This window comes from Marmota flaviventris, chromosome 12 (genome assembly GCF_047511675.1).
Source record: "Marmota flaviventris isolate mMarFla1 chromosome 12, mMarFla1.hap1, whole genome shotgun sequence".
Taxonomy (NCBI): Eukaryota; Metazoa; Chordata; class Mammalia; order Rodentia; family Sciuridae; genus Marmota; species Marmota flaviventris.
In genome coordinates, this window is record NC_092509.1 from 40,890,502 (window position 1) to 40,915,626 (window position 25,125).

Here is a 25,125-nt window from a genome sequence, read left to right on the forward strand (position 1 = left end):
AATGAATTGTTAAACTGAATACCTATGTAATTTCCTATTATTATGCTATGTAAGCAGAATTGTTTATAAACTAGTATCTTCTGAAAATGCATGTATAATTTTAATATTCTTTAGTACTGATTATTTCTTCACATATACCACATAGGCTATTTAAAATATTTGAATGGAAAATATATTTCAAAACTTGATTTTGTTATTCTATGTAGGAAATTTGTAAAGTTTTTAAAAAGTAGCATAATTTTATTTATGTTCAAATTTTAGTTTAAAGAATACTTTGTAATAGGAATGGAGCTCTATTGCTTTTGGACCTTTGGCAAGGCAGAACAATTTGGTGGAAGTGTGTGGTGGAGGAAACATGTTCACCTCAGGGCTAGGGAAGGAGGAGAGAGTTTCTCCATATCCCTTTCAAGGGCATGCCCAGGTGACCTACCTGCCTTTACTAGGCCCCACCTCCTAAAAGTTCTGCCACCATCTATGCACCAGTGTCAGACTGGCTACCAAGTCCTCAACACATGGCCTTTGGGAAACATTTAAGATTAAATCATAATAGGTGGGTTTTTTTTTTTTTTTTTTTGGACAGCAATTATAGCATATATTGAACCACCTGAACTTTTGCCCTAGTGCTGGTGGCTAATTACACACCTGTTTTCTATTTAGGCCCTTACATCAGTTGTAAATTACAGAGAACCCAAGTCTGTCTGCAAAGCACCTGAATTGGTAAGTTTGATGGTTGCTTAAATGTAGTCTTATGAAAAGTCAGTATTTGAAAAGGAAAGCTGAGCACAATCTCAAATTAAATTTTTTTTGGTAGCATTTTTCAGAAAAAAAATAGATGAAAAATTATTTTCTACATACCGTTTCTTAAGGAATAACTGGAGGAAAACATTTCATTATACAAAGTGTGGATTTTAAAGTGTATCTTTTTTAGCTGGGTGCTATGGCACACTCCCATAATCCCAGAGGCTCAGGAGGCTGAGGCAAGAGTCTCGCAAGTTCAAAGCCACCCTCAGCAATTTAGCAAGACCCTAAGCAACTCAGTTAGAACCTGTCTCTAAATAAAATACAAAAAAGGGCTAGAGATTGGCTCAGTGGGTAAGTGCCCCTGAGTTCAATCCCTGGTACTCAAAAAACAAAACAAAACGAAGAGTGTATCTGCTTTGAAATAATATACATTTTTTTATGGAGATTTTGTTATATCTATAGTTAGTAGGAAATCTGGTAAGTTGTTGGTAACCTTTGAAGGAAACTTGCTTCCAAGGATAATCTAAGATTTTAAAAAAGTTATTGTTCTTTGTCAGAATTTACAGAACTATTCAAAACTCAACTACATGTTCTTTTAGAAATTTATATTATTTTTATCCCTGTTTTGTCAATGTTTATTTAATTTTTGAGTTTATTTTGTTTTTTGCTTCTAGTGTTTTTAAAATTTATCTTGCCACATATATTTTAAATTATGTAGTTCATGTTCATGATTTTTAAAACATTAGTCTAGAATGTCAAAGATTCCATCCATTAATTTTATTTTGTATTGTTGCCACTTTACCTTCTTTGAAGCATAATAAGTCTAGAAGGGCCCTTTATAAGCTATATTATCAATTTCTATTTGAGCTTGCGAAGTACTGTGACAACTTACTAAAGAAGTCAGCAAAAGGGATGACTGAGAATGAAGTAGAAGACAAACTTACGAGTTTCATTACTGTTTTCAAATATATTGATGATAAGGATGTTTTTCAAAAGGTAAGTTATAAATAGAAAAGTTTTGATTTGCATCAACAGCTTTATTTTTGAACTTAAAGTCATTAGAAAGGAAGTAAGTTTAAAATTTTTTCTTTAATGTAGTTCTACGCAAGAATGCTGGCAAAACGTTTAATTCATGGGTTATCTATGTCTATGGATTCTGAAGAAGCCATGATCAATAAGTTAAAGGTAGGACATACCAATGCCCTAGAATTTATTCCACCAGTACATAAAGATGTTTATTGCAGCATTGTATGTAGTAATAGGTAATAATTCATCAACAAGGATTAGATGGTTAAATGTATGCTGGTGTATTCATATAATGGGGAGATACAAATACTGCATTAAAAGGACAAAATGTCTCTGTATATATTGATACGGAAAGATCTCCAAGACAGTATCTTTAAAAGAATTCATAATACTTATAAATGAATTTCCTAAAATATTTCTTACAAGTATTAGAGTACAGTTGAACTTCAGTTAATTTTATATCATTTTAACTTATACACTGATAAAAATAAATTTTTCATCACTTCATAGCTGGTATTAAAAATATGTCTTAAATACCCTCCTTTTTTAATTGACTGTGACTGGTATTGCCAATAATCTTTCAAGTATATTTGATGCTATGTAAATCCCCAAAGATATCTTACTAATAGTAATAAAGCATTTTGCAGTGTTGAAATAGCTATGTGGATTGGTATAATAGTTTCTATGTTTAAAGCTAATATTTTAAAATTATTTCATAATTATGTATTTTCTTTCACTTCTACATTGAAAAGGAAAGAAATTTTTGAAAAGTTTTAAATAGCTTCTTGGGGTTTTAAATAATGTAGGCCTTGGGTATAAGCACTATATGCAAGGATCTTTAAAGAACTAACATTAGCAATACATTCTTATCAATCATTGTGATTTATTATTTTTCTTTTTGAATCTTTTTTTCACAGCAAGCCTGTGGTTATGAGTTTACCAGCAAGCTACATCGGATGTATACAGATATGAGTGTCAGTGCCGATCTCAACAATAAGTTCAACAATTTTATCAAAAACCAAGACACAGTAATAGATTTGGGAATCAGTTTTCAAATATATGTTCTACAGGTATGAATATGTGTTTTCTTATTAGCATTTATGAATCATCTCAATATGCTGATATAAAGAATTAATAACTGAGTGCCTCGTTAACATTGATTTCAGTCAATGGATATTATGGCTTCCATAGTTATAATGATTTGGAATGAAATGTGCCATGATAATAATACTTCTGATTTTTATTGAAATTTTGAGGAAGAAAAAAGAACTTAATGCTTAAACATTTTATAAATATTTTCTTTCAAATTAGATGTTGATTTTATTTTTGGGGTTTTTTGCCTTTCTAGGCTGGTGCATGGCCTCTTACTCAGGCTCCTTCGTCTACATTTGCAATACCCCAGGAATTAGAAAAAAGTGTACAGATGGTAAGTTTGCAGGAAGACATTAACAAATCAAAGGAATTTTAGTTGTGCATGTTAAGCACATAGTATACATTGATCCATACCCTCAGCTCCAGTAATTGTTTTTGTATTATATCACTTTCAGTATTTTCCCTAAGTCTTAATGGCTATGTGCTAGAAAAATGTTTACAAATTAGAGTCTGTGTCCTTTAGAAAGAATAAATTATTATATTTACTAGAATCAAAACTAAAATGTTGAGGGTATAAAAGGAGTTCCTTGTCACGATTTATCTCTTATTCTTAGTAAATCTAGTATCTGTTCTTTTTTTTTTTTTTTAATCACTGAGTTATATGCTTAGCCCTTTTTCCCTTTTTTTGCGGGGGATACAGGGGATTGAACTCAGGGCACTCGACCACTGAGCCACATCTCTAGCCCTATTTTGTATTTTATTTAGAGACAGGGTCTCACTGAATTGCTTAGTACCTTGCTTTTGCTGAGGCTGGCTTTGAACTCAAGATCCTCCTGCCTCAGCCTCCCAAGCCATGTGTATTACAAGCATAAGCCACCATGCCTGGCTTAGTATCTGTTCTTAAGCAGTTTTAGACTTAGAACTTTTTTATATTGGAAGAAAGTTTAGAACCCAGCATTTAAAAAAAAAAAAAAACACCTTAATTCCATTTGAATTTTGAACCATTTGTATACATTATTTATCCCTTGTAACATTTTTATTTCCGCCTTGTAATTTAGATAAATGTATGTGGAATGAGAAATAATCCTAGAACAAAAATGTTTTTGAAGCTAGAAATTTAAGTAAAAATTGCTTTAAACTTTGACTAAGTAGAAACCCTAGAATGCTGACCAAAAAGTTTCTAAAATAACCATGGAGAACATCTTTTTTTTTTTTTTTTTAAATAACAACTGTTTATATAATTCATATATACCATTCACTCATTAAAGAGTCAGTGATTTTTATCCAGAATGCTTATGAACTAAAATCTTTCAGATTTTTTCCCCCCACTAGATTTGAGAATATTTGAATAATGATATCTTGGGTATGAAACCAAGTCTAAACACAGTTCATTTATGACAATATTCACTTTATGTGTATGGCCTGAAGATACTTTTATAGACTATTTTTAGTACACCTGCATTTTGACTATGACCCACCATATGAAGTGTGAAATTTTCTGCTTGTGATATTATGTCATCCTCAAAAAGTTTCAGATTTTTGGATCATTTGAAATTTGAGATTTTCAGATTAAGAGTACTCAACCTGCAGTATATCCACAGAATTTGGCTACCATCATTTTAGAACATTTTCAATGCCTAAAAATTGCCCCTAATCTATTTATTAGTAGTTCCTGTCCATTTTTCCCTAACTTATCCCCTCCTTCCACTCCAGGCAGTTTACTTCCTGTCACTGGATTTGCCTATTTGAATATCTCATGTATGTGGGATTATATCAGATGTAGCCTTTTGTAAGGCAATAAGCAATTTAGTAAGACCCTGTCTCAAAATAAAGGAATGTAGCTGAGTGGTAAAGCACCCCTGGGTAAAATCCCCAGTACCAAAAAAAAAAAGAAAAGAAAAGAAAGAAAGAAAAAGGCAAGTATTTTATTTTTGTCTTTTTTTTTTTTTTTTTTAAATACAGTGTAGGCTCTAGAATTGTAATTCCTGATTTCAGATATATGTTATAAAAATAAATATGCTCTGACTTTGGGAAAGTAACTTTTTAATCTTTTGTTAAACTGATTATTACCTCAGAATATTGATAGGAGAATGAAATGAGATGATCTATTAAAGCACTTAGTGTGGTATGTAGTGCATACTCAGTGACAGCTGATAGTAGAAATAAGAGTTATAGCAGTTGTATTTGTAGCAGTGATGGTGATAGTAGAGGAGAGTAGTATTACTGGCTGTAGAGTTGAGGATACCACACACAGGTAGACTTTTAGTAGTCAAATTTGGGTCATTTTATAAGTAATAACATGAAGAAGAGCATCCATCTTTGGATGGTCAGAACATTATGTTAGGTTATTAAGTGTTTTGAAGTTGTAAACTAGGTCCCTGGGGTAGGTAGGTAAAGCATTTTAATCTATTTGTGACTAGGCAAGAGAAAGAACATTAACACTGTCTCTTTTGACAGTCTTAAAACTTACCTCTTTTGGGGGAGCTGGGATTGTGGCTCAGCAGTAGAGCACTCGCCTCACATGTGCAAGACCTTGGGTTCAATCCTCAGTACCACATAAAAATAAATAAGTGAAATAAAAGTATTGTGTCCAACTACAACTAAAAGATAAATATTTAAAAAAAACTTACCTCTTTTTTGGGTTGGGGATGTGGCTCAAGCTTGCCTGGTATGTGCGCGGCGCTGGGTTCGATCCTCAGCACCAGATACAAATAAAGATGTTGTATCCACCGAAAACTAAAAAATAAATATTAAAAAAAAATTCTTTCTCTCTCTCTCTGTTTCTCTCTCTCTTTAAAATCAAAAAAAGTCATTTGGAATGAATCAGTCTCTTTCTCCATCATTAAAACTTACCTCTTTTTGAAACCCTTCTTCTCCAGTTGAAGTTAAAGGAGAAAATGTGGGCCAGCAAAAATAGTTCTTTTTTAACTTTATGTCCTTTTTCCTTCTCTCTTTAATTATTTTCCAAGAAGGGTTTTTAACCCACCTTTTGAGCTTTATTAATATAAAACCATCGTTAGGTTTTAGTTTCTTCATAAATAAATAGGAAGTGATTTTTTTTCTGACTATGAAATTATGATTTCAAGACTACTTAGTTCCTCTAAGTACCAGTAGAGGGAGCTTATCCATATATTTTGGATTTTTTAAATTTATTTTTTGCAGTGCTGGAGATTGAACCCAGGGAATTGAGTGTGCTAGGCAAGTCTTCTACTACTAAGTTAAGCCTCCAGTCCTTATCCATATGTGTGTGTGTGTATGTATGTATATATATTTTTTCCCGTATGAATCCAAGTTTTTAACTACATAAAATTGAAATCATATGTGTACTTAAAAGTATACATTCGTTTTGACTAGAAATGATTCGTATTTTTTACATCTTAATCTTAAATATAGCCATTTACCAAAAATTACTTCTCTTTTACACATAATTAAAACTATGCAAATAAAACTGTAGTTGAAATTAATTTATTTTTCATTTGAAACCAGTAAATCCTAATTGCTATATTTCTTTTGGACCTAGTTCAGAAACCTAAATAATATTAAAGAAATATCTAGTATCTATTAATCAGCTGTCTTTTGGAGATGAATAAGTTTATTAAGTATCAAATGTCAACTTTTAAGATCTTTTTAGTTTTAATTAATAAATCCTGAAATGATATTTGAAAAATGCTGTCCTTTGGCTTGTTTACTTTTTAAAATTTTTTTCTTTTAGTTGTAGATGGACATAATATCTTTATTTTTATTTATTTATTTTTATGTGGTGCTGAGGATTGAACCCAGTGTCTCACATGTGCTAGGTGAACACTCTACTACTGAGCTACAACCCTAGCCCCTAGCTTATTTAGTTTATTTATTTATTTTGGTCCTGGGGATTAAACCCAAAGGTGTTTTACACTAAGCTACATCCCTAGCTCTTTTTATTTTTTGAGACAAGTTCTGACTAAGTTGCTTAGGGGCTGGCTCACTAAGTTGCTGAGCCTTTGAACTTTTGGTACTACTGCCTCAGCCTCCTGAGTTGCTGGGATTATAGGTGTGGGCCACCATGCCTGGCTTACTTGTTTATTTTAAAGTGAGAAGTTTAGTTATCATATATGTCTTACTAATAAATTTTGATAATACAATTACTTAACAATCTAATCTAAGCAAGGTCTTGCAACTTTTGTCTTTGTAGTACCAGGTCAAATAATAATTACATTTATAGCTTAGTCTTTTTTGTTCTTGACTAGTTATATGTGTGAGAGTCTTTAATCAGATTTTAATCTTAAGGATGAAGGAATATTTCCTTTTGGCATATATTATCAATATAACCTATTGAGTAGTACTAGTTGCTGGGAGTATAAAGAAGTAAAACATAGTTTCAGAGCTTGCAATATACATCTTGAAGCTAGTGCAGCACTTAAATGGTTTGTAAAGAACATTTCAAAGGTTGAGTTTCTCATTTCTAAAGATGTTTTGGTTTGCTTTTTGTCCATAAATTGTGTTTTATGGATAAATTGTGAGTCGTATATTATAATTGAGTTTATTGTCACTCTGAGAGGTTATTAATTAGTCAAAACTATTTTCTTCTGAAATCCTCTTATGACATATTTTGATTAGCTGTCTGAATTAGAATCAGGATGACAAAATTCTTAAGTATCCCAGGTACCAGCCATTTCCTATTTATCATGTAAAAGGTTTGGTGGAGGAGGATGCTTTGCCACTGGAGAGAAAGCATGTTCAACAAATTTCAGCTTCCTAGAGCTAGGCAAACTTGGAATAAACTGCTGAAAGAATTTATTGATTCTTTTGGTTAGAGCTTTAAACTTTCATAGTAAGGATGGATCATAGTATAGCTAATAGACAAAGTGTTGCTGATTGCTTTTTTTAAATCTATTTTCAAAATATATTTGATATGTAACTAAAAGTTTTAGATGTTACATATGGCACTTAATGCTGACCATATATGTACAGTTCTCAACTTTGACTGGGCTACAGTTGTGTATTTTTTTATTATAAAGAAATCAACTTTTTATCTTTTCATATTTCAGTATTATTTTCCTACTATATATTATGTACTAGCTCTTTTTTGTTTTTCTTTTCTATTTTTGGCACTGGGGATTGGAACCCTGGGCCTCTTGCATACTAAGCACATGCCCTACCACTGAGCCATACTCCCATCCCCTGTAAAAGATATGAACTTTGTATTTTTGGACTCATGTCCAGTAATTACACATTCAATCCTGGAAAGAAGGTTTTAAGGTTTACCTACATTGGGGCTTTGGCTGTGGCTCAGTGGTAGCACACTTGCCTGGCATGTGTGAGGCACTGGGTTTAATTCTCAGCACCACATATAAATAAATAAAATAAAGGCCTATCAACAACCAAAAGAAATATTAAAAAAAAAAAAAGATTTACCTACATTGACAGAATATAAAATTTACTCATTCACAATAATTTCAACAAAATAATATCCAAAGAAGAGTTCCCTGAAACTTTCTTTGGATTACGGTTTACATATAGAAGTTAAATCATATATAATACGTCATAGCCACACATCTTAATTGGTCTGCCACATCAGTAAGGATATTTTTTGGCAAATCTGAAATAATAAAATTATGACATTTTTATGCTGAAATGTATGTGATGGTGCATTTGGTCAGTAATTAGAATTTATGAAGTCTAAGTTAATATTGTTTGAAAATAATGAATCATTGACTATGTCATTTCTGAATTTAAACCAGAAGTAAAATTTGCAAATGATGTGGTTTAATAGAAAAACCTGAACAAGGTTGTCAATTAAAAGAGTTTGGGTAGATTGGTATCATTTTACTGATAGTAATAACAATTTACTGTACAGCAGAAATGATTCAAGAAGAAAAATAACCCACAGTGTGGCAGTTTACCTTTGTGCAGGCAATTGGCTAAGTTATTCTGCTCCACCCACCCACTTTTTTTTTTTTTTTTTTTTTTTTTAAGGAAGGAGAGTTTTGCTATGTTGCCTAGAGTGGCCTCAAACCCCTGGGCTCAAGTAGTCCTTCTGCCTCATCTCTGGAGTAGCTGGGACTACAGACATGCATGATTGTACTTGGCTACTATGATTTTAATGTTGATGCTTTGATAAAGTACTTATGTATGTATAGGAATGTCACAGTGCAAGATGCTGCTACCCCAGGCACAAAGTGTTAACATAAAATTATTTTGCAAAGAACAGTGGTTTTATTAAACCTGTTGTAATGTTATACCTCAAAAACAAAACAAAACAAAAACTCTGTGATAACGTTTGTATGAGCACAGATATGTTTTGTCATCTGTAAAATGACAAGGTATATCATATGGGCTCTAATGTCTTCTAACATGAACTTTTAAAACTTTTTTAGTGTGGGATAACTAAGTAGGACAAGCTATAGTAGCTGAAAATAATTTGATTTTCTTTTCTTTACAGTTTGAATTATTTTATAGCCAGCATTTCAGTGGAAGGAAACTTACATGGTTACATTATCTCTGTACAGGTAAACTGCATTTAATTATAATTAGTTTAATGAAATTTATCTTATATAATTGTGTTAATTTAGAAAGAGATTTCCTGTAGCCGAATTATGGTTTTTTTATCCATTCCTTCTCCATCTGCCTTTCTAGTTACCATACAAGCAACTAATAATGAAGTTTCAGTATAGTATTTTTCCTTTTTAGTAGTGCTGGGAATAGAACCCAGGATCTTGAGCATCATAAACAAGTGCTCTACCACTGAGCTACAGTGCCTGCAGAAGTACAACACTTTTTAATAGTTTTTCTTAACTATGCTATTTATAATGTTGCTGCTTTTAAAGGACTTATTACATATCTATAGCCAACCACTTTTTGTAGGCATTGGAAAATTTATTTAGAAACATAGACTTGATGGGTCAGACAGATACTCCTAAGAAACCTATTTTCTTAGTATACCAGGATCCTTAGAAATTTCAGTAACTATTATAGCACCATAAGGAGATCTAGCTATTTACTCGTTATACTGTAATGGACTGCAGTAAAAAAATGTTTTTTTGAATAAGTCTCAATTTTCAATAGATTCCAGTTTAAGAAAACTTTATTCACTATTTAATAATTTCCTTTGCTTCTTTCTGGAACAGTAAGGGCCGGCTTATTTATGGTAGTATTAATATCTGTATGATTGAGCATTTTGTGCAGTTGTGCTAAGTTGCCTAAAGATTTAGCCAAAGCAAACATTCAAAATTTCTTTTTGACAAACTGTGCTTTGAAAAGTGCAATGACTTAACTTTCCCTCTATATGAAAACGGGGAATGTGTTAATCTCTTAAGATAGTGCAAGGAAATCTGATCATCTTCCATAATCTTCATTAGAAAACCTTTTCTCCTCTTGCCTAAGAGAGATTGCATCTAAGTTACCATGTAACTTACCATTTGTTTGACTAATTTATACCTTGGAATATGATGACTCATTATGTTAGTAACACATATAGCATTATCTATACAAGTTTATTGAACAAATTGAACATTCTAATTTTTTAGTACGCTGAAATAAAAAGCTGTTTCTTGATGTTTCTTCATAAGTGGTCATGTGATAGTTGACTATTTTACATATTTTGAATTTTTTTTATTCTCATTTAGTAAATATAATTAATTTTAAAGAAAAATTTTACTGTTTACTGTTATAGATTTTGTTTTCTAAGAAAACTAATATATTTTAATGTAACTGAATTTAGTTTGCTTTTATGTCCCCTGAATATTTGTCTTGTGGAATTGAATCTCTTCTGGTCATTCACATGCCTCACCAATTATCACTCTGTCTCTTAACATAGTTTTATTGAGGGATTCAAGTTTTGCTGTTCAGCAGAGTTGTATAGAGAAAGAAACAAGGAGTTTATGTATGTAGTTTTAGCCACTAAAATTTGGCCTGAAAATTGTTACCAATAACATTTAAATAGGGAAGAGAACAATTTTTTTTTTTTTTTTTTCTGTTTTTGAGCTCTGCTGACTTCACAGGAAGATACCAGGATTTTTTTGTTTTGTTTTGTTTTATACCAGGGATTGACCCCAGGGGTGCTTAAACACACTGAGCCACATCCATATCCTTTTGTATATTTTATTTAGAGACAGGGTCTTGCTAAGTTGCTTAAGATATTGCCAATTTGTTGAGGTTGACTTTGAACTCTGAATCCTCCTGCCTCAGCCTCTCAATCCCCTGGGATTACTTGGGCATGTGGCCTCAGCACCCTGCTTGATAACCAGATTTTGAAGTGCTTGTTTGTTCATGTGTTTTATCTTGTTTTAGTGTTTTGTACATATGCTTTCATTGAAACCAAAGTTTCTTCCAGGTCTGGGGATATAGCTCAGTGGTAATATGCTTGCCTAAGCATGCACAAAATCCTTGCACTGCAAAAAATAAACAAGAGGGCCTCGTGTTGTGGCTCAGTAGTAGAGTGCTTGTATAGCATGTGTGAGGCACTGGGTTCAATTCTTAGCACTGCATATAAATAAAATAAAAGTCCATTGACAACTAAAAAATGTTTAAAAAAGAAAAAAAGAGTTCTTAAAAAATATTTAAATACACAAGAGAACCCAAATAGCTTCTTCCTTTTGCAAAGAGAGAATAACTCTTAAGTCCATTTCTTGTTTTGAATCATTGGTACTGAAAACACCTATCACCTATCATTGAAACCACTAGAAAAAGTTGGGTTTTTTTTTTTCCTTCCCAGTTTTATTAAGATATAATTGACAAAAGTTTTATTTAATTGTAGTATACAATGTGATGTTCTAATGTATATGTTATTTGGTGAAGTCATTAAATTAAGCTAATGAAAATATTTGTCACCTTACATGTTTACATTTTTGTATGTGGTGAGAACATTTAAGATATAATAACAGTTTTCAAGTAGACCATACACCATTATTAACTGTAGATCCCATGGTATATAATAGATCTCTACAACTTCATTTTTTAAATTATTATTTTTATTATTAGAGCTTCATAGTTAATACATAATAGTTGGGTTCATCCCAAAAAATTCATACATGCATGAAAATTGATTTCAGTTCATGATCCCTCTTCTTTCCCTCCCATCCCATATCCTCCCATTCTCCATCCTCTACTCCTATGTAGACTTTTTTTCGTTTGTCTGTTAATTTTTGTATTTGATGGGTTCTTATCCTTCCCTTCCCCTTTCCTGTATTTTACTTTATTTATAATATATGAAAGAAAGCATTTGACCTTTGAATTTCTGAGTTTGGCTAATTTCACTTAGCATTATAGTTGCAAATGCCATAATTCCAAAGTCTTGATCAGAGTTACTAATTATCCCTGAGCAGGGTATGCAGCCTCTGGAGTAATTAATGTAAAATATAGCTTAACTTAAAATGAAAAGCTTTAAAGTCAAAGCTCATGCTGGTTTATTTTATAATTCATTACTGTATGTGTAGTCACTAAACCATGACTTTATGCTTTAGGAAGTTCTTTTGCATGTTATCTTTCCATATTTTTTACATGTTACAGAGCACATACATGTTTTGATACTCTTTGTTACAAGATTTTCCATGTGCTAATATGCTGCTGCCTCATTGTTCAAACCCATGGGTAAAGTTATGATATCTTAATTGTAATTTATATTACATATGCAAAACTAGTAATACCTCCATTCCCTGCAAACAAAGCAAAATGACTGCATTGTTAGCTGGAGTGGCTTTAAAATAATTTAAGAAGTCCTTGGTTCTCTGTTGCAGGGGGAAAATATCTGAAATAAACAATTATTACTCAGATAATTCTGAATGTTTCTTTAAATGATTAGTTTACTGTATCAATTTTTGTCTTGATTATAGGTGAAGTTAAAATGAACTATTTGGGCAAACCATATGTAGCCATGGTTACAACATACCAAATGGCAGTTCTTCTTGCCTTTAACAACAGTGAAACTGTCAGCTATAAAGAGCTTCAAGACAGCACTCAGATGAATGAAAAGGAACTGACAAAAACAATCAAATCATTACTTGATGTGAAAATGATTAACCATGATTCAGAAAAGGTATGTGGTAATGTTCCCCAAAACTTTAAAAACTGCAAAGATTCCATAAAAAAAAGTGTGAATATTGATACTGCTTAAAGTAAGACTATAATTGTCAGTGATCTTTGTTCTCTGAAAAGCACTTGAACCAGCTACATTCCTGCAAGCCCAATATAGTTGTGAACTTAGGAGTCAAGGGAATGCTATGTAAGCTGGTGCCTAGGTCTGTTTTCTGATTTATTTGTCCTGTACTATAATGTTCTGTACTGTAATGTTACTGAAAAATTGTAAAAGAATTGCCATCTACAGGATTCTAATTGAATCCTGTAGTCTACAGTTTTTAAACTGTAGATGGTTATAACTCCTTCTGGTTCTCCTTCCCCCCATGTGTTCAGTTAATTTAATTTCATGGTTTTGAATCGGAAATGACAGCCTATTGATATCTAGGTTATATATAGCCTTAACTAGTGTGATTCTGTCCCGGGTGCTCTCATGTATCTTAATGTCAGGACTCAGTTAATCACCATATTGTTTTTATATCCCTTATAATAATAACAAGAAAATCATATACTCTTAATTTTTTATGACTTTTCTAGTAACAAGTCTTCATTGTTGTTGCTATGGGTATCGTAGATGCTTAAATGGTTTAAAAAACAAATTCTGAAAAATGTAAAATTAAAATAGAATTGCTTTTTGCTTATTTAACAATTATTTTTCTCTTAATAAATTCAATAATAAATTGAGTTTAGTTCTTCATGCTTGATCATTATTAATTTCATGTTACTTGCAGTAAACTTATTTTTTATAAATATATCTTTAAATGTAGGAAGACATTGATGCAGAATCTTCATTTTCATTAAATATGAACTTCAGCAGTAAAAGAACAAAATTTAAAATTACTACATCAATGCAGAAAGATACACCACAGGTAAGTGATTTTTAATGGCATATTGTTTTTTAATGATAGAGCATTGTGGGTTTTTTTTTTTTTTTTGATACCAGGCATTGGACCCAGGAGTATTTAACCACATCCCCAGCCCTTTTTTTGTTGTTGTTGTTTGCTTGTTTTGAGACAGGGTCTCACTGAGTTCCCTAGTACCTTGCTAAGTTGCTGAGGCTGGCTTTGAACTCTCAATCCTTCTGTCTTAGACTCCCAAATCACTGGGATTATAGGCTGGTGCCACCACACCCAGTTCTAAGCCTTGGATTTAACAAGTTCAGTTGACCCTGAGATCAAACAAAACTTTGTATCTCAAAATCAATAATATGATACATGGGCTGGGGATGTGGCTCAAGTGGTAGCGTGCTCGCCTGGCATGTGTGGGGTGCTGGGTTCAATCCTCAGCACCACATAAAATAAAGATGTTGTGTCCATCAAAAACTGAAAAATAAATATTAAAAAAATATATGATACATCTTTTCTGGTTTATTCTTTGTTCTTTGCATTTATGAACCTACAATCTAACAGAACTCTGTTGGCATTTTTCATTTTTAAAAAGTAGTAATGGTTATCTCGGGGCTGAGGCAGGAGGATTGTGAGCTCAAAGCTATTCTTGGTAATTTAGCGAGGTCCTGAGCAACTTAGCAAGACCCCTGTCTCTAATTAAAATATTAAAAGGGCTGGGAATGTGGTTCAGTGGTTAAGTATTGTCGGTTCAATCCCTGGTACCAAAACAAAACAAAAAAAAAGGTAGTACTATTGGGTTGCTCCAGGGAAAAGTTTTTGTTTAGTCATATATGCCTTAAGCCACATTAAAATGTATAGCTTGGACTGGGGTTGTGGCTCAGCAGCAAAGCACTCACCTAGCATATGCAGGCTGCTGGGTTCAATACTCAGCACCACATAAAAATAAAATGAAGGTATTGTGTCCAACTACAAGTAAAACAAAATATTTTTAAAAACATAAAATAAAATGTATAGCTTGTACTAGGGATGTAGCACAATAGTAGAGCACTTACCTAGCTTATGGGAGTTCCTGGGTTCCATCCCCAGCACCACCTCCATCCCCCCCAAAAGTGTAGTTTTACTTTGCATTCTTCAAAAAAAACCAAAATCTACCTTAGGAAGTAGGATAATTTCATATTTTTAATTTTTATTATTTAAAAAAAATTTTAAAATTCTGATTTGTTAGATATAACAGTGGAATGTATTAAAATTCATATTACGTATGTAGACCACAATTTTTCATATCTCTGGTTGTATACAAAGTGTATTCACACCATTGTGTCTTTATACATGTACTTTCGATAATGATGTCCATCACATTCCACCATCATTTCTAACCCTGTGTGCCCCCCTTCCTCTCCCACCGCTTTTCCCTATCTAGAGTTCATCTGTTCCTCCCATGCTCCCTCTCCCTACCCCACTATGAAACAGCTTGATGCTGGTTATTTTAATGAATCATAATAATAGCCATTATTTATGAGGTGGTTAGCATGTGCCCAATACTGTTAAAACACTTCATGAACTAGATTTTTTTTAAAGTCATGTTTGTTGAGATATAATTTATATATGGTACAATTTTCCCTATTTAATTTAATAGTTATGTGAATTTTGATAACACAAATATAAAAAATGACCACATACAAATATGGATATATAGTACTATAGTGAAGATACAGAATGTTACCTTGTTCTCCTTTTTTTAAAAAAACAAATAGAGAAATTAATTTTAATATATTTTCATTTAAACCAATGGGTTACCAACATAATTTGCAAAGAAAATAATTGTTAGTAAGATATTTCATATTCATTTTCTCTGTCCTAGTAATTCTTTGGAGTCTAATGTCTATTTAACACATAGCACACCTCAATTCAGACTAGACATATTTCACATATTCAGTAGCCTCATGTAACCAGTCGGCTCCTTTCTTCATCTTTCACCTTTTGGTGAGACATGTGCTGTAGACTGAATGATAAATCCCCTTGTTATGTGGTTTCTTGTTGATTTCCATCAGAAAGGGATACTAATAGATGAACTTAGAATATACAAAAGCAGAGTGAGGTGTTTTATTCCTTCCTTTACGACTCTATTAGACTTTGAGTTGGTTTCTACATGCTTTTGGTGGGAATAACTTCAGTTAGGTCGCCTTCTCCTACAAGTTTTTCATAATGGCTCTCTCTTCTTTCACCTGCTAATTTGTTAGTTTCCCTCAACCTTGCCCTTACCTTTATAAATACCTTATAAAACAATTTTTACTCTGGTTCTTTTTCATTCTTGAATCTTGAATAATGGATTTTTAATTATAAGAGAGTAAAATATACCTCATCTCATGTCACAGGCAATGTATATACACATATCAGATTAATTATATATTAAAATATAATGTATAAAATGCTAAAACTTTTAAAGAAAATATTTGTGTAACTTTGTGAAGAGAAATGGAAAACAAAAAGTACAAAATAAACAAAAACCTGGAAAATTAGATGATATTTGTAGTTAAAAACTTACCCCAAAGGGTTAAAAGAGACAGGAATTGTATTACTGGTCATTTTTGATATTTAGCTTGACCTGGTTTCTCCTTTGGTTGGCTTTTCCTTTATTGTAGTTTTTCCCTTTGCAGATTTCACTGTTGTTTTTTATTTCCTCCTCATGGAATATTTTGCCAAGAATGTTCTATAGTGCAGGCTTTCTTGCTGTAAATTCTTTTAGATTTTGTTTGTCATGGAAGATTTTTATTTCCTCGTCAAATTTGAAGCTTAATTTTGCTGGATATAATATTCTTGGTTGGCACCCATTATCTTTTAGAGCTTGATATATGTTGTTCTAGGATCTCCTAGCTTTGAAAGTCTAGGTTGAAAAATCTGCTGAGATCCAAATTGGTCTTCCCTTATAGGTAATCTGATTTTTTTCTCTTGCGGCCTTTAAAATTCTATCCCTATTCTATATGCTAGGCATTTTCATTATAATGTGTCTTGATGTAGATCTGTTGTAATTTTGTAGATTTGATATCCTATAGGCTTCTTGTATTTGATTTTCTAGTTCATTATTCATGCTTGGGAAATTTTCTGCTATTATTTCATTGAAGAGATTGTGCATTCCTTTGGTTTGAATCCCTGAACCTTCCTCTATCCCAATAAATCTTAAATTTGGTCTTTTGATGGTATCCCATAATTCTTGAGTATTCTGTTCATGGTTTTTTACCATCTTCACTGTGAGGTCAACTTTATTTTCAAGATTGTATATTTTGTCTTCATTGTCTGAGGTCCTGACTTCCAAGTGATCTAGTCTGTTGGTGATGCGATCTATTGAGTTTTTAAATTGGTTTATTGTTTCTTTCATTTCAAGGATTTCTGTTTGTTTGTTTTGTTTCAGTATCTCTCTTCAAGTAATCTCTTGCAACCTGTATTTGCTCTATTATCTCTTCTTTGGTGTGAAAGATTTTTGCCTGTATCTGCTCACTTAGGTCATTCTTTAATTCCCAAATCATTTTAGTTATGTATGTTCTGAACTTCTTCTCTGACATTTCACCCACTGCGCTATCTATGGATTCTGTTGTTGTAGTATCTTGGTTTGTTTGGGGCACTTTCCTCCCTTGTTTTTTCATGATGTCTATTAGTCTTCCTCTCTTGCAGTGTAGATCCAAGATATTTCAGCTTCTGCCCTATTGTCTTATAGTGTCTCTATAGGTTACCAATACCTCATTTTTAAGGGAGAGATCAATATTACAGCATTCAATGTATCCAACGTGCAGCCATATACCAGTTAGCTTCTATTTTTTCCATTTACAGTTTTGTCACTATAAACAGAAATGATGAGTTTGGTTTTCTTCTACCTTATAGTCAATAGGTTTGCATAATGGTTTACAGTTTCTAATGGTAGAAGAGGGGACTGTAGGGTTGGCTGAGATGTTTATGAGGTAGGATGTGAGAATATGGAGGTATTAGATTATATGAGAAGTGAAAGGGTAATCATAAGAAGTTGGCTGTTAGTAGGAGAAACAAGAGATAGGCAACCCCATGCAAGACTCCCTGTTACCTCAGCAACAGGGTTAACTGTTAGGACCCCTAGTAGTGAAACCTCTGGTGCAGCCAGGCCGACAGGGACCTTAGTGATGTCTTACCATGTCTTTATTGTTGTCCCTTGATAGAAGCAGTGATTTACCAGTTTCATGGCAGTGGCAGTCTCAAGCCTACATGTACCCTGATATTGGGCTGTGGAGCCATGCTTTGATGGATAAAGAACCCCAGTGTGGGGTGGCTGACCGTGTATCTTCCACGGGGCGGGCCTCTCCTGGATCTTAGGCCTCAGTCTCTTTTCATTTTTAAATAAGGAAAAGTTCTACAACTTTTTTTGGTAGGGGAGGGTATATGTGCGAGTGAACCCAGGTGTGCTTATTAACCACTGAACCACATCCTCAGCCCCCCCCCACCTTTTTTTAAAAAAATTTTGAGATAAGGTCTCACTAAGTTGCTTAGGGCCTAAGTTGCTGAGGTTGGAGGAACTCATTTCTTTCAAAGATAAGTGTCAGGTAGAAAATGTTGCTCAAACTTTGATGCACAATGAGAACCACCTGAGGATCTTGTTAAAATGCAAATTGTGATTGAGTAGGTCTAGCTTGGTGTCCAGATTCTTGGATGAACCATTGTGAGTAGCTCATGATTTTTTTTAAAACTCAGCATTGACTGTTGCTTTCGTCTGGGATAAACTGTTCATAACACTTATTCTCCTGATTGTCTCTTATTTTCAAGCTTTGGACTCAGAATAGGATATGAAGGTCTATAAGATATCAGGCCCTTTACAGAAAACTTACATTCCCATGGTGGAGACACATGTTAATTAATGGCCATGAACTTTGAACCTTAAAGTGTTCATGATCCTGTTTTCTTGAAGGCTAATGAATGATTGCCTATGATTCATGGATTATATTTTATCTTTAAAAGGCTATAATGAGGATGCCATGTCTTGCTGCTTCTGTTTCTGTGAGCTCCACAAAGATAGCTTCTCTCTGGCCTATCCTTCATGACTGTCCTTGAGCCAAACAGAACCCTACATAACTCTTTCCCTTGAAACTTGATCCATGTGCACTGGGAGCTAATTATTGCATTTGCTACAACTCCATCTGCATTGTGATACAGAGTGTGTAATCGTTGCTAGGACAACATTCTTGAAAAATTATTATTCTTTGTCAGTTAAGTCCTACTTTATGCTTGTTGACATTACCATTATAGTTTTTAATAATGTAATTTTTTAAATAACCTTCAAACGCGATATATAATCCAGAATAAATGTTTTAGCATTGGTTATGTGATATTGGGCATAGGATATCTGTAATTTGTTACTCGTTATTGATTGAAAATTCTTTTAACTTACTGATAAAATGAATTAAAAACAAGTTCAATGATAGTGGCTCATTTGCTAATTTTTCCTTCTTTGAAACAGGAAATGGAGCAGACTAGAAGTGCTGTGGATGAGGACCGGAAAATGTATCTTCAAGCTGCTATAGTTCGTATCATGAAAGCACGAAAAGTGCTTCGGCACAATGCGCTTATTCAAGAGGTAAGAAGGGAAAAGTCCTCAAGACTTCTTAGGTAGAGGATATTATCAATGTACAGATTAACTCTTGTTTCTTCTTAAACATGATACAGACATAATCTTCAAATAGCATAGATCCTCAAAGAGATATTGCATTATTTAATGAGAATAGTACTTTCCTAAAATTTTGGTGTTAAATTTGGATTTGCTTTGGCTTGAATTTGGAGATTGAAATTCAGACTTGAACATCCAGACTTGACAGTTTATTGAGACTTCTTTACAGTTATTGAAGGAAGTTGAATACATCAAATAGGCATTCATTTCATGTAAACAACAGTGTTTTACCATGTGATGGAGTGCTGAGCTAGACAGTGGGGATGTAGTGCCAAGCAGCTAAGATGTGGCAGCACTTATGGAATTCATAATGGAGTAGAAATACATTATTAACAAACAATATGCAAGTAAATGGAAAACTATATTATATGCTCTGAAAGGAAGACATATAGAACTACAAGAATGTATATAGAGATTCTGATATATATATATATATATATATCATGAATATATATATTCATGTCTCTATATAAGTGGTACACTAGGTAACACTTATATAGAGACATGAAATTCCAGTTGCTGGAGTTATCATGGTGGTGCACACCTGTAATTCCAGCAACTCAGGAGCTGAGGCAGGAGGATCATAAGTTCAAGACCAGCCTCAGCAATTTAGCAAGACTCTAAGTAACTTAGTGAGACCCTGTCTCAAAACAGAAGTAGTTTTGAGCACCCCTGGGTTCAATCCCCAGTATCAAAAAATAAAAAAAGAAAAAGAAAAATAAGTCCTGATATAGGGGATGTTGGGGAAAGCTTTCTAGATAAAGTGATGTTTTGAGCAGAAAACAGAAAATGGAGTTAAATGAAAGTGTGGGCAAGTGTATGAGTGTTTAGATAGATTACTTAGTTTATGGTTTCATTTAATTATGCATAAACATTATTAAATTTTGTTTTGTTCTATACCATAATTCTTTCACAATGTAAGCATTACAATTTTTTCCCTTACTTTGAATAAAAATTCTTTTCAACTGGCATGTCAAAACTGATAGATCTGATTATTCTTTCCCTGTGCACTGCCTTGCTTTGCTTAAAAAATTTAATATGGAGCATGTGTGGTGGTAGATGCCTGTAATCCCAGCTACTCCAGAGACTGAGGCAACAGGATTGCAAGTTCAGGGCCAGCCTCGTCTCAAAATTAAAAAAAAAAAAATTAAAAGGGCTGGGTATATAGCTCAATGGTAGAGCACTCCTGGGTTTAATCTCTAGTACCACAAAAAAAATAAATAGAATTTAATATTGTTCATGCAACTTACTTATTTGCCCTATCAGTTCTATTTTGAATGATTTTATTCAGCTTAATTAATATAAGCTGAATATAATATTGGTTAATATAATCTAATTTAGGTATGTTTGTTGAAACCTCAGTAAACTTGAGAAAGCTTACTGCTAATTGTTTAAAAATATTTATTGATAGCTGGTTTATTAGTGGTAGTTTGACTTCCATGTCTCTCTTAACACAGGTGATTAGCCAGTCAAGAGCTAGGTTTAATCCAAGTATCAGCATGATTAAGAAATGTATTGAAGTTCTGATAGACAAACAATACATTGAACGCAGCCAAGCGTCCGCAGATGAATACAGTTACGTCGCGTGATGTTGCTCTCCTCCAGTGTGGGTGTGAGAAGATCATTGCCATCACCATTCGGTGTGTTCCTGTGGGAAAAAGCAGGCCTGTGCCTCCATAATTTGGTCATTTGGCAGCCCCTGTTTTTCTGCTGTTTACAACATCACCAGTGCCACGTCATGAGCGTCAAAGAAAATGCCTAGAGATATTTCAAGCTCATGTCATTATGACATTTCTTAAAACTTTTAAAAGAATGAGTGAAGTATTGCTGAAATGTGGAAATTTGGTTGGGTACCATGCTTTCTCTCCCCTTCACGTTTGCAGTTGATGTGTTTTTTTTTTTTTTTTAATGTATCTTAAAGGACATAAAATAAAAACTTAAATATTGTAATATGACAGATAACATAATAATTGTATCTACATTAAAATGACAAACATGATATTGCTGCTTGTCAAATAAAAAAAATAAAGAAATAGAATGCCTTTTTTTATGTGGTTGGAGTATCAGGATGGCCACAAAACAATATATATATAAAAATATTGATGAGTCATGCAAGCAGTTAATGCAGCTTTGTGTTTTTATCTCATTGGTTTAATTTATCTTCATTAACTCCTCCATGAAAAATGTCTAAAATTATTGCATTTAGCATTAAAAAAATGCTTTATTTTTATGGATTTAGACCTGCATTGTATATGAACATTTTGAATATGGAAGACATAATTCCATCAGCAGCTTCTGGTGATGTGCTTATACCATACTCACATGTATGAGTAGTATGTAGTGACATCAAGCCTGGTATAAATGGAGCCTTTCATTCAAATTTGTCATACTACTGTTTTTATAACACACTAATTCTAATATAGAATAATATCCCAGTTTTGCCTTCCCTGAGTTGTAGGAGACCCTCTGATAACAGTCTATTCCTTCCATTTCCCTCTACCTGGTATACTATATCCACTCCTGTAAATCACACGGTTGCCTCACAGTGCATAACCTAAATAACCTTTTTTAAAAAACAAATCTATTTGGTACATTACACCAGATACACCAGGTACCACTTATATAGAGACATGAAATTCTATTTTGTTTATTATAAGTCAGTGGGAATATTAAAATACTTTGGTATATTGTTATATTTAAATTCTATCTGCCCCTGGCCCCCACAACATATAATTTTTTAAAGCTGGAATATTTTAAAGTATATCCCATACAAATCATTTCACTTTTAATACTTCAGTTTGTATGGCTAACAGATAAGGCAGGTCTTTAAAAAAATAACCACAATTATATTATTACAAATAAACAGGAATTATTTAGAGTCACCTCACATGTGGTTTTAATATATTTAAATTTCTCTTGTTGAAAAATGACTTTTACAATTGGTTTATTTGATTATACTTTTTCTGACTTGTGTTAAGTGTTTTAAAAATCATCTAGTCATGGTGGCACAGTCTTGTAATCCCAGTGGCTCAGGAGGCTGAGTTAGGAGGATCATGAGTTCAAAGCCAGCCTCCACAAAAACAAGGTGCTAAGCAACTCAGTGAGACCCTGTCTCTAAATACAATATAAAATAGGGCTTGGGGTATGGCTCAGTGGTTGAGTGGCTCTTGAGTTTAATCCCCCTAAAAAATCAACTGATAATTACTTATCTAGTGTATTTCTCTTACCTTTCTTCCTAGAGAGGAAATAGTGGCAAACTCTATAATATTGTATATTTACTGTCAAAACCCAAAATGCTTGTTTTGAGAACTTGTAAGTTTTCCAAATTGGTTCCTTTTTCTCTTAAACACTTATAAAGTTTAAATTAAGACTTACTCTGGTATCTAATTGTCAAGAAAATATATCATATTAAAAAAATGGACAAAATAATTGTACTAAAGTCTACATAAATGACAAAAGGTTTCTTCACATTTTCTCCCCTTTTTACTTAAAAAGAAACCTATTACACACATACATGAAGAAGAGGCCAGATACATTCAACCAAGTCACCATCCAGAAAGGGAGCAATATTTAGAATTCATTTTCGCACACACCTTCCCTAAAGAGAATGTACACAGAGTTGCAGTCTCATCACATTAGCTCAAGCAACTGAAATATCACTGTAGCTCAGGGTGCCAACCTGGGAGGCCCTGCTGTACAATGCTGAGTGCTTGTGGGAGAAACTGGTCAGCTATGAAAACGAAAGAGGAGGTAGGAGAGGAGAGTTTTCTTATGCTTTTTTTAAAAATTGTTCTACTTAGTTATACATGACAATAGAATGCATTTTGAGACATCATACATAAGTGGAGTATAACTTCTCATTCTTCTGGTTGTACATGATGTAGAATCACACCAGTCATGTAATCATACGTGTACATAGGGTAATAATGTTTGATTTATTCTGCTATCCTTCCTACCTCTTGGCCCCTCCCCTCCCTTTACTCTTCTCTCCCTAATCCAAAGTACCTCTGTTTTCCCCTAGTCTCCTCCCCCCTTATTATGAATTAGCATCTGCATATCAGAGAAAACATTCAGCCTTTGGCTTATTTCACTTAGCATGATGTTCTCCAGCTCCATCCATTTACTGACAAATGCCATAATTTGATTCTTCTTTCAGGCTGAGTAATATTCCATTATGTGTATATACCATATTTTCTTCATCCATTCATTTGTTGAAGGGCATGTAGGTTGATTCCAAAGTTTAGCTGTTGTGAATTGAGCTGCTATAAACATTGACGTGGCTATATCACTGTAGTATGCTGATTTTAAGTCCTTTGGGTATAAACCAAGGAGTGGGATAGCTGGATCCAATGGTGGTTCCTTTCAAAGTTTTCTGAGGAATCTCCATACTGCTTTCCATAGTGGTTGCACCAATTTGCAGCCCCACCAGCAATGTATGAGTATACATTTTCCTCCACATCCTCGCCAACATTTATTGTTGCTTCTCTTCTCTATAATTGCCATTCACACTAGAGTGAGATGGAATCTCGGTATAATTTTGATTTGCATTTCTCTAATTGCTAGAGATATTGAACATTTTTTCATATATTTGTCAATTGTATTTCTTCTGTGAAGTGTCTCTTCAGTTCCTTAGCCCATTTATTGATTGGGATGCATCCTGGGATGAACTCCGCTTGATCAAGGTACACTATCTTTTTAAAATGTTTTAGTATGCAGTTTGCCAGAATATTATTGAAAATTTTTGCACATCTGTTTATCAGGGATATTGGTCTGAAATTTTCTTTCCTTAATTTGTCTGTCTAGTTTTGGTATCAGGGTGATACTAGCCTCTTAGAATGAGTTTGGAAGGGTTTCCTCCTTTTCTATTTTATGGAATAATTTAAGGAGTATTGATGTTAATTCCTCTTTGAAGGTCTTGTAGAACTTGGCTGAGAATCTGTCTGGTCCTGGGCTTTTTTCAGTTGGTAGGCTTTTGATGGTATCTTCTATTTCCTTGCTTGAAATTGATCTGTTTAAATTGTGTGTGTCCTCCTGATTCATTTTGGGTAAGTGATATGTCTCTAGAAATTTGTCGATGTCTAAAAGATTTTCTATTTTATTGAAGTATAAATTTTCAAAATAGTTTCTAATTGTCTTCTATATTTCAGTAGTGTCTGTTGTGATGTTTCCTTTTTCATCATGAATTTTAATAACTTGAGTTTTCTCTTTTTCTTCATTAGTGTGGCTTAAGTGTTTATCAATTTTACTTATTTTTTTCCAAGAACCAACTTTTTGTTTTGTCGATTTTTTTGAATTGTTTCTTTTGTTTCCATTTCATTGATTTCAGCTCTGATTTTTATTATTACCTGTCTTATGCTTTTGGTGTTGATTTTTCTTTTTCTAGGGCTTTGAGATGTAATGTTAAGTCATTTATTCATTGACTTTGTATTCTTTTAATGAATAAGCTTAATGCAGTGAAGTTTCCTCTTAGGAGTGCCTTCGTAGTGTCCCAAAGGTTTTGATATGTTGTTTTGGTGTTCTTATTTACCCCTAAGTATTTTTTTTTAATTTCATCCCTGATTTCTTATTCAAATAGCATATTATTTAGTCTTCAAATGTTGGAGTAGCTTCTATTTTATAATTTTATCATTGATTTCTAATTTCATACCACAATGATCTGATAGAATGCAAGGTAGTATCTCTGTT

At 33.2% G+C, this 25,125-nt stretch overlaps 1 protein-coding gene across 3 annotated transcripts in view; it reads left to right on the plus strand.

Annotated features, from left to right (window-relative positions):
- The window catches only part of Cul2 (cullin 2), a 97,393-nt gene extending 75,713 nt beyond the window's left edge, over window positions 1–21,680 (plus strand). For all 3 annotated transcript variants that reach the window (XM_071599889.1, XM_071599888.1, XM_027928623.2), the window contains exons 12-21: window positions 658–717; window positions 1,609–1,737; window positions 1,840–1,926; window positions 2,685–2,837; window positions 3,116–3,193; window positions 9,281–9,347; window positions 12,669–12,871; window positions 13,677–13,778; window positions 19,234–19,350; window positions 20,898–21,680. In XM_071599889.1, the coding sequence (XP_071455990.1) occupies window positions 658–717; window positions 1,609–1,737; window positions 1,840–1,926; window positions 2,685–2,837; window positions 3,116–3,193; window positions 9,281–9,347; window positions 12,669–12,871; window positions 13,677–13,778; window positions 19,234–19,350; window positions 20,898–21,029 (1,128 nt within the window). In that variant the 3' untranslated portion in view covers window positions 21,030–21,680. The remainder of the gene's footprint in view (window positions 1–657; window positions 718–1,608; window positions 1,738–1,839; window positions 1,927–2,684; window positions 2,838–3,115; window positions 3,194–9,280; window positions 9,348–12,668; window positions 12,872–13,676; window positions 13,779–19,233; window positions 19,351–20,897) is intronic.
- The last annotated feature ends 3,445 nt before the right edge of the window (window positions 21,681–25,125 follow it).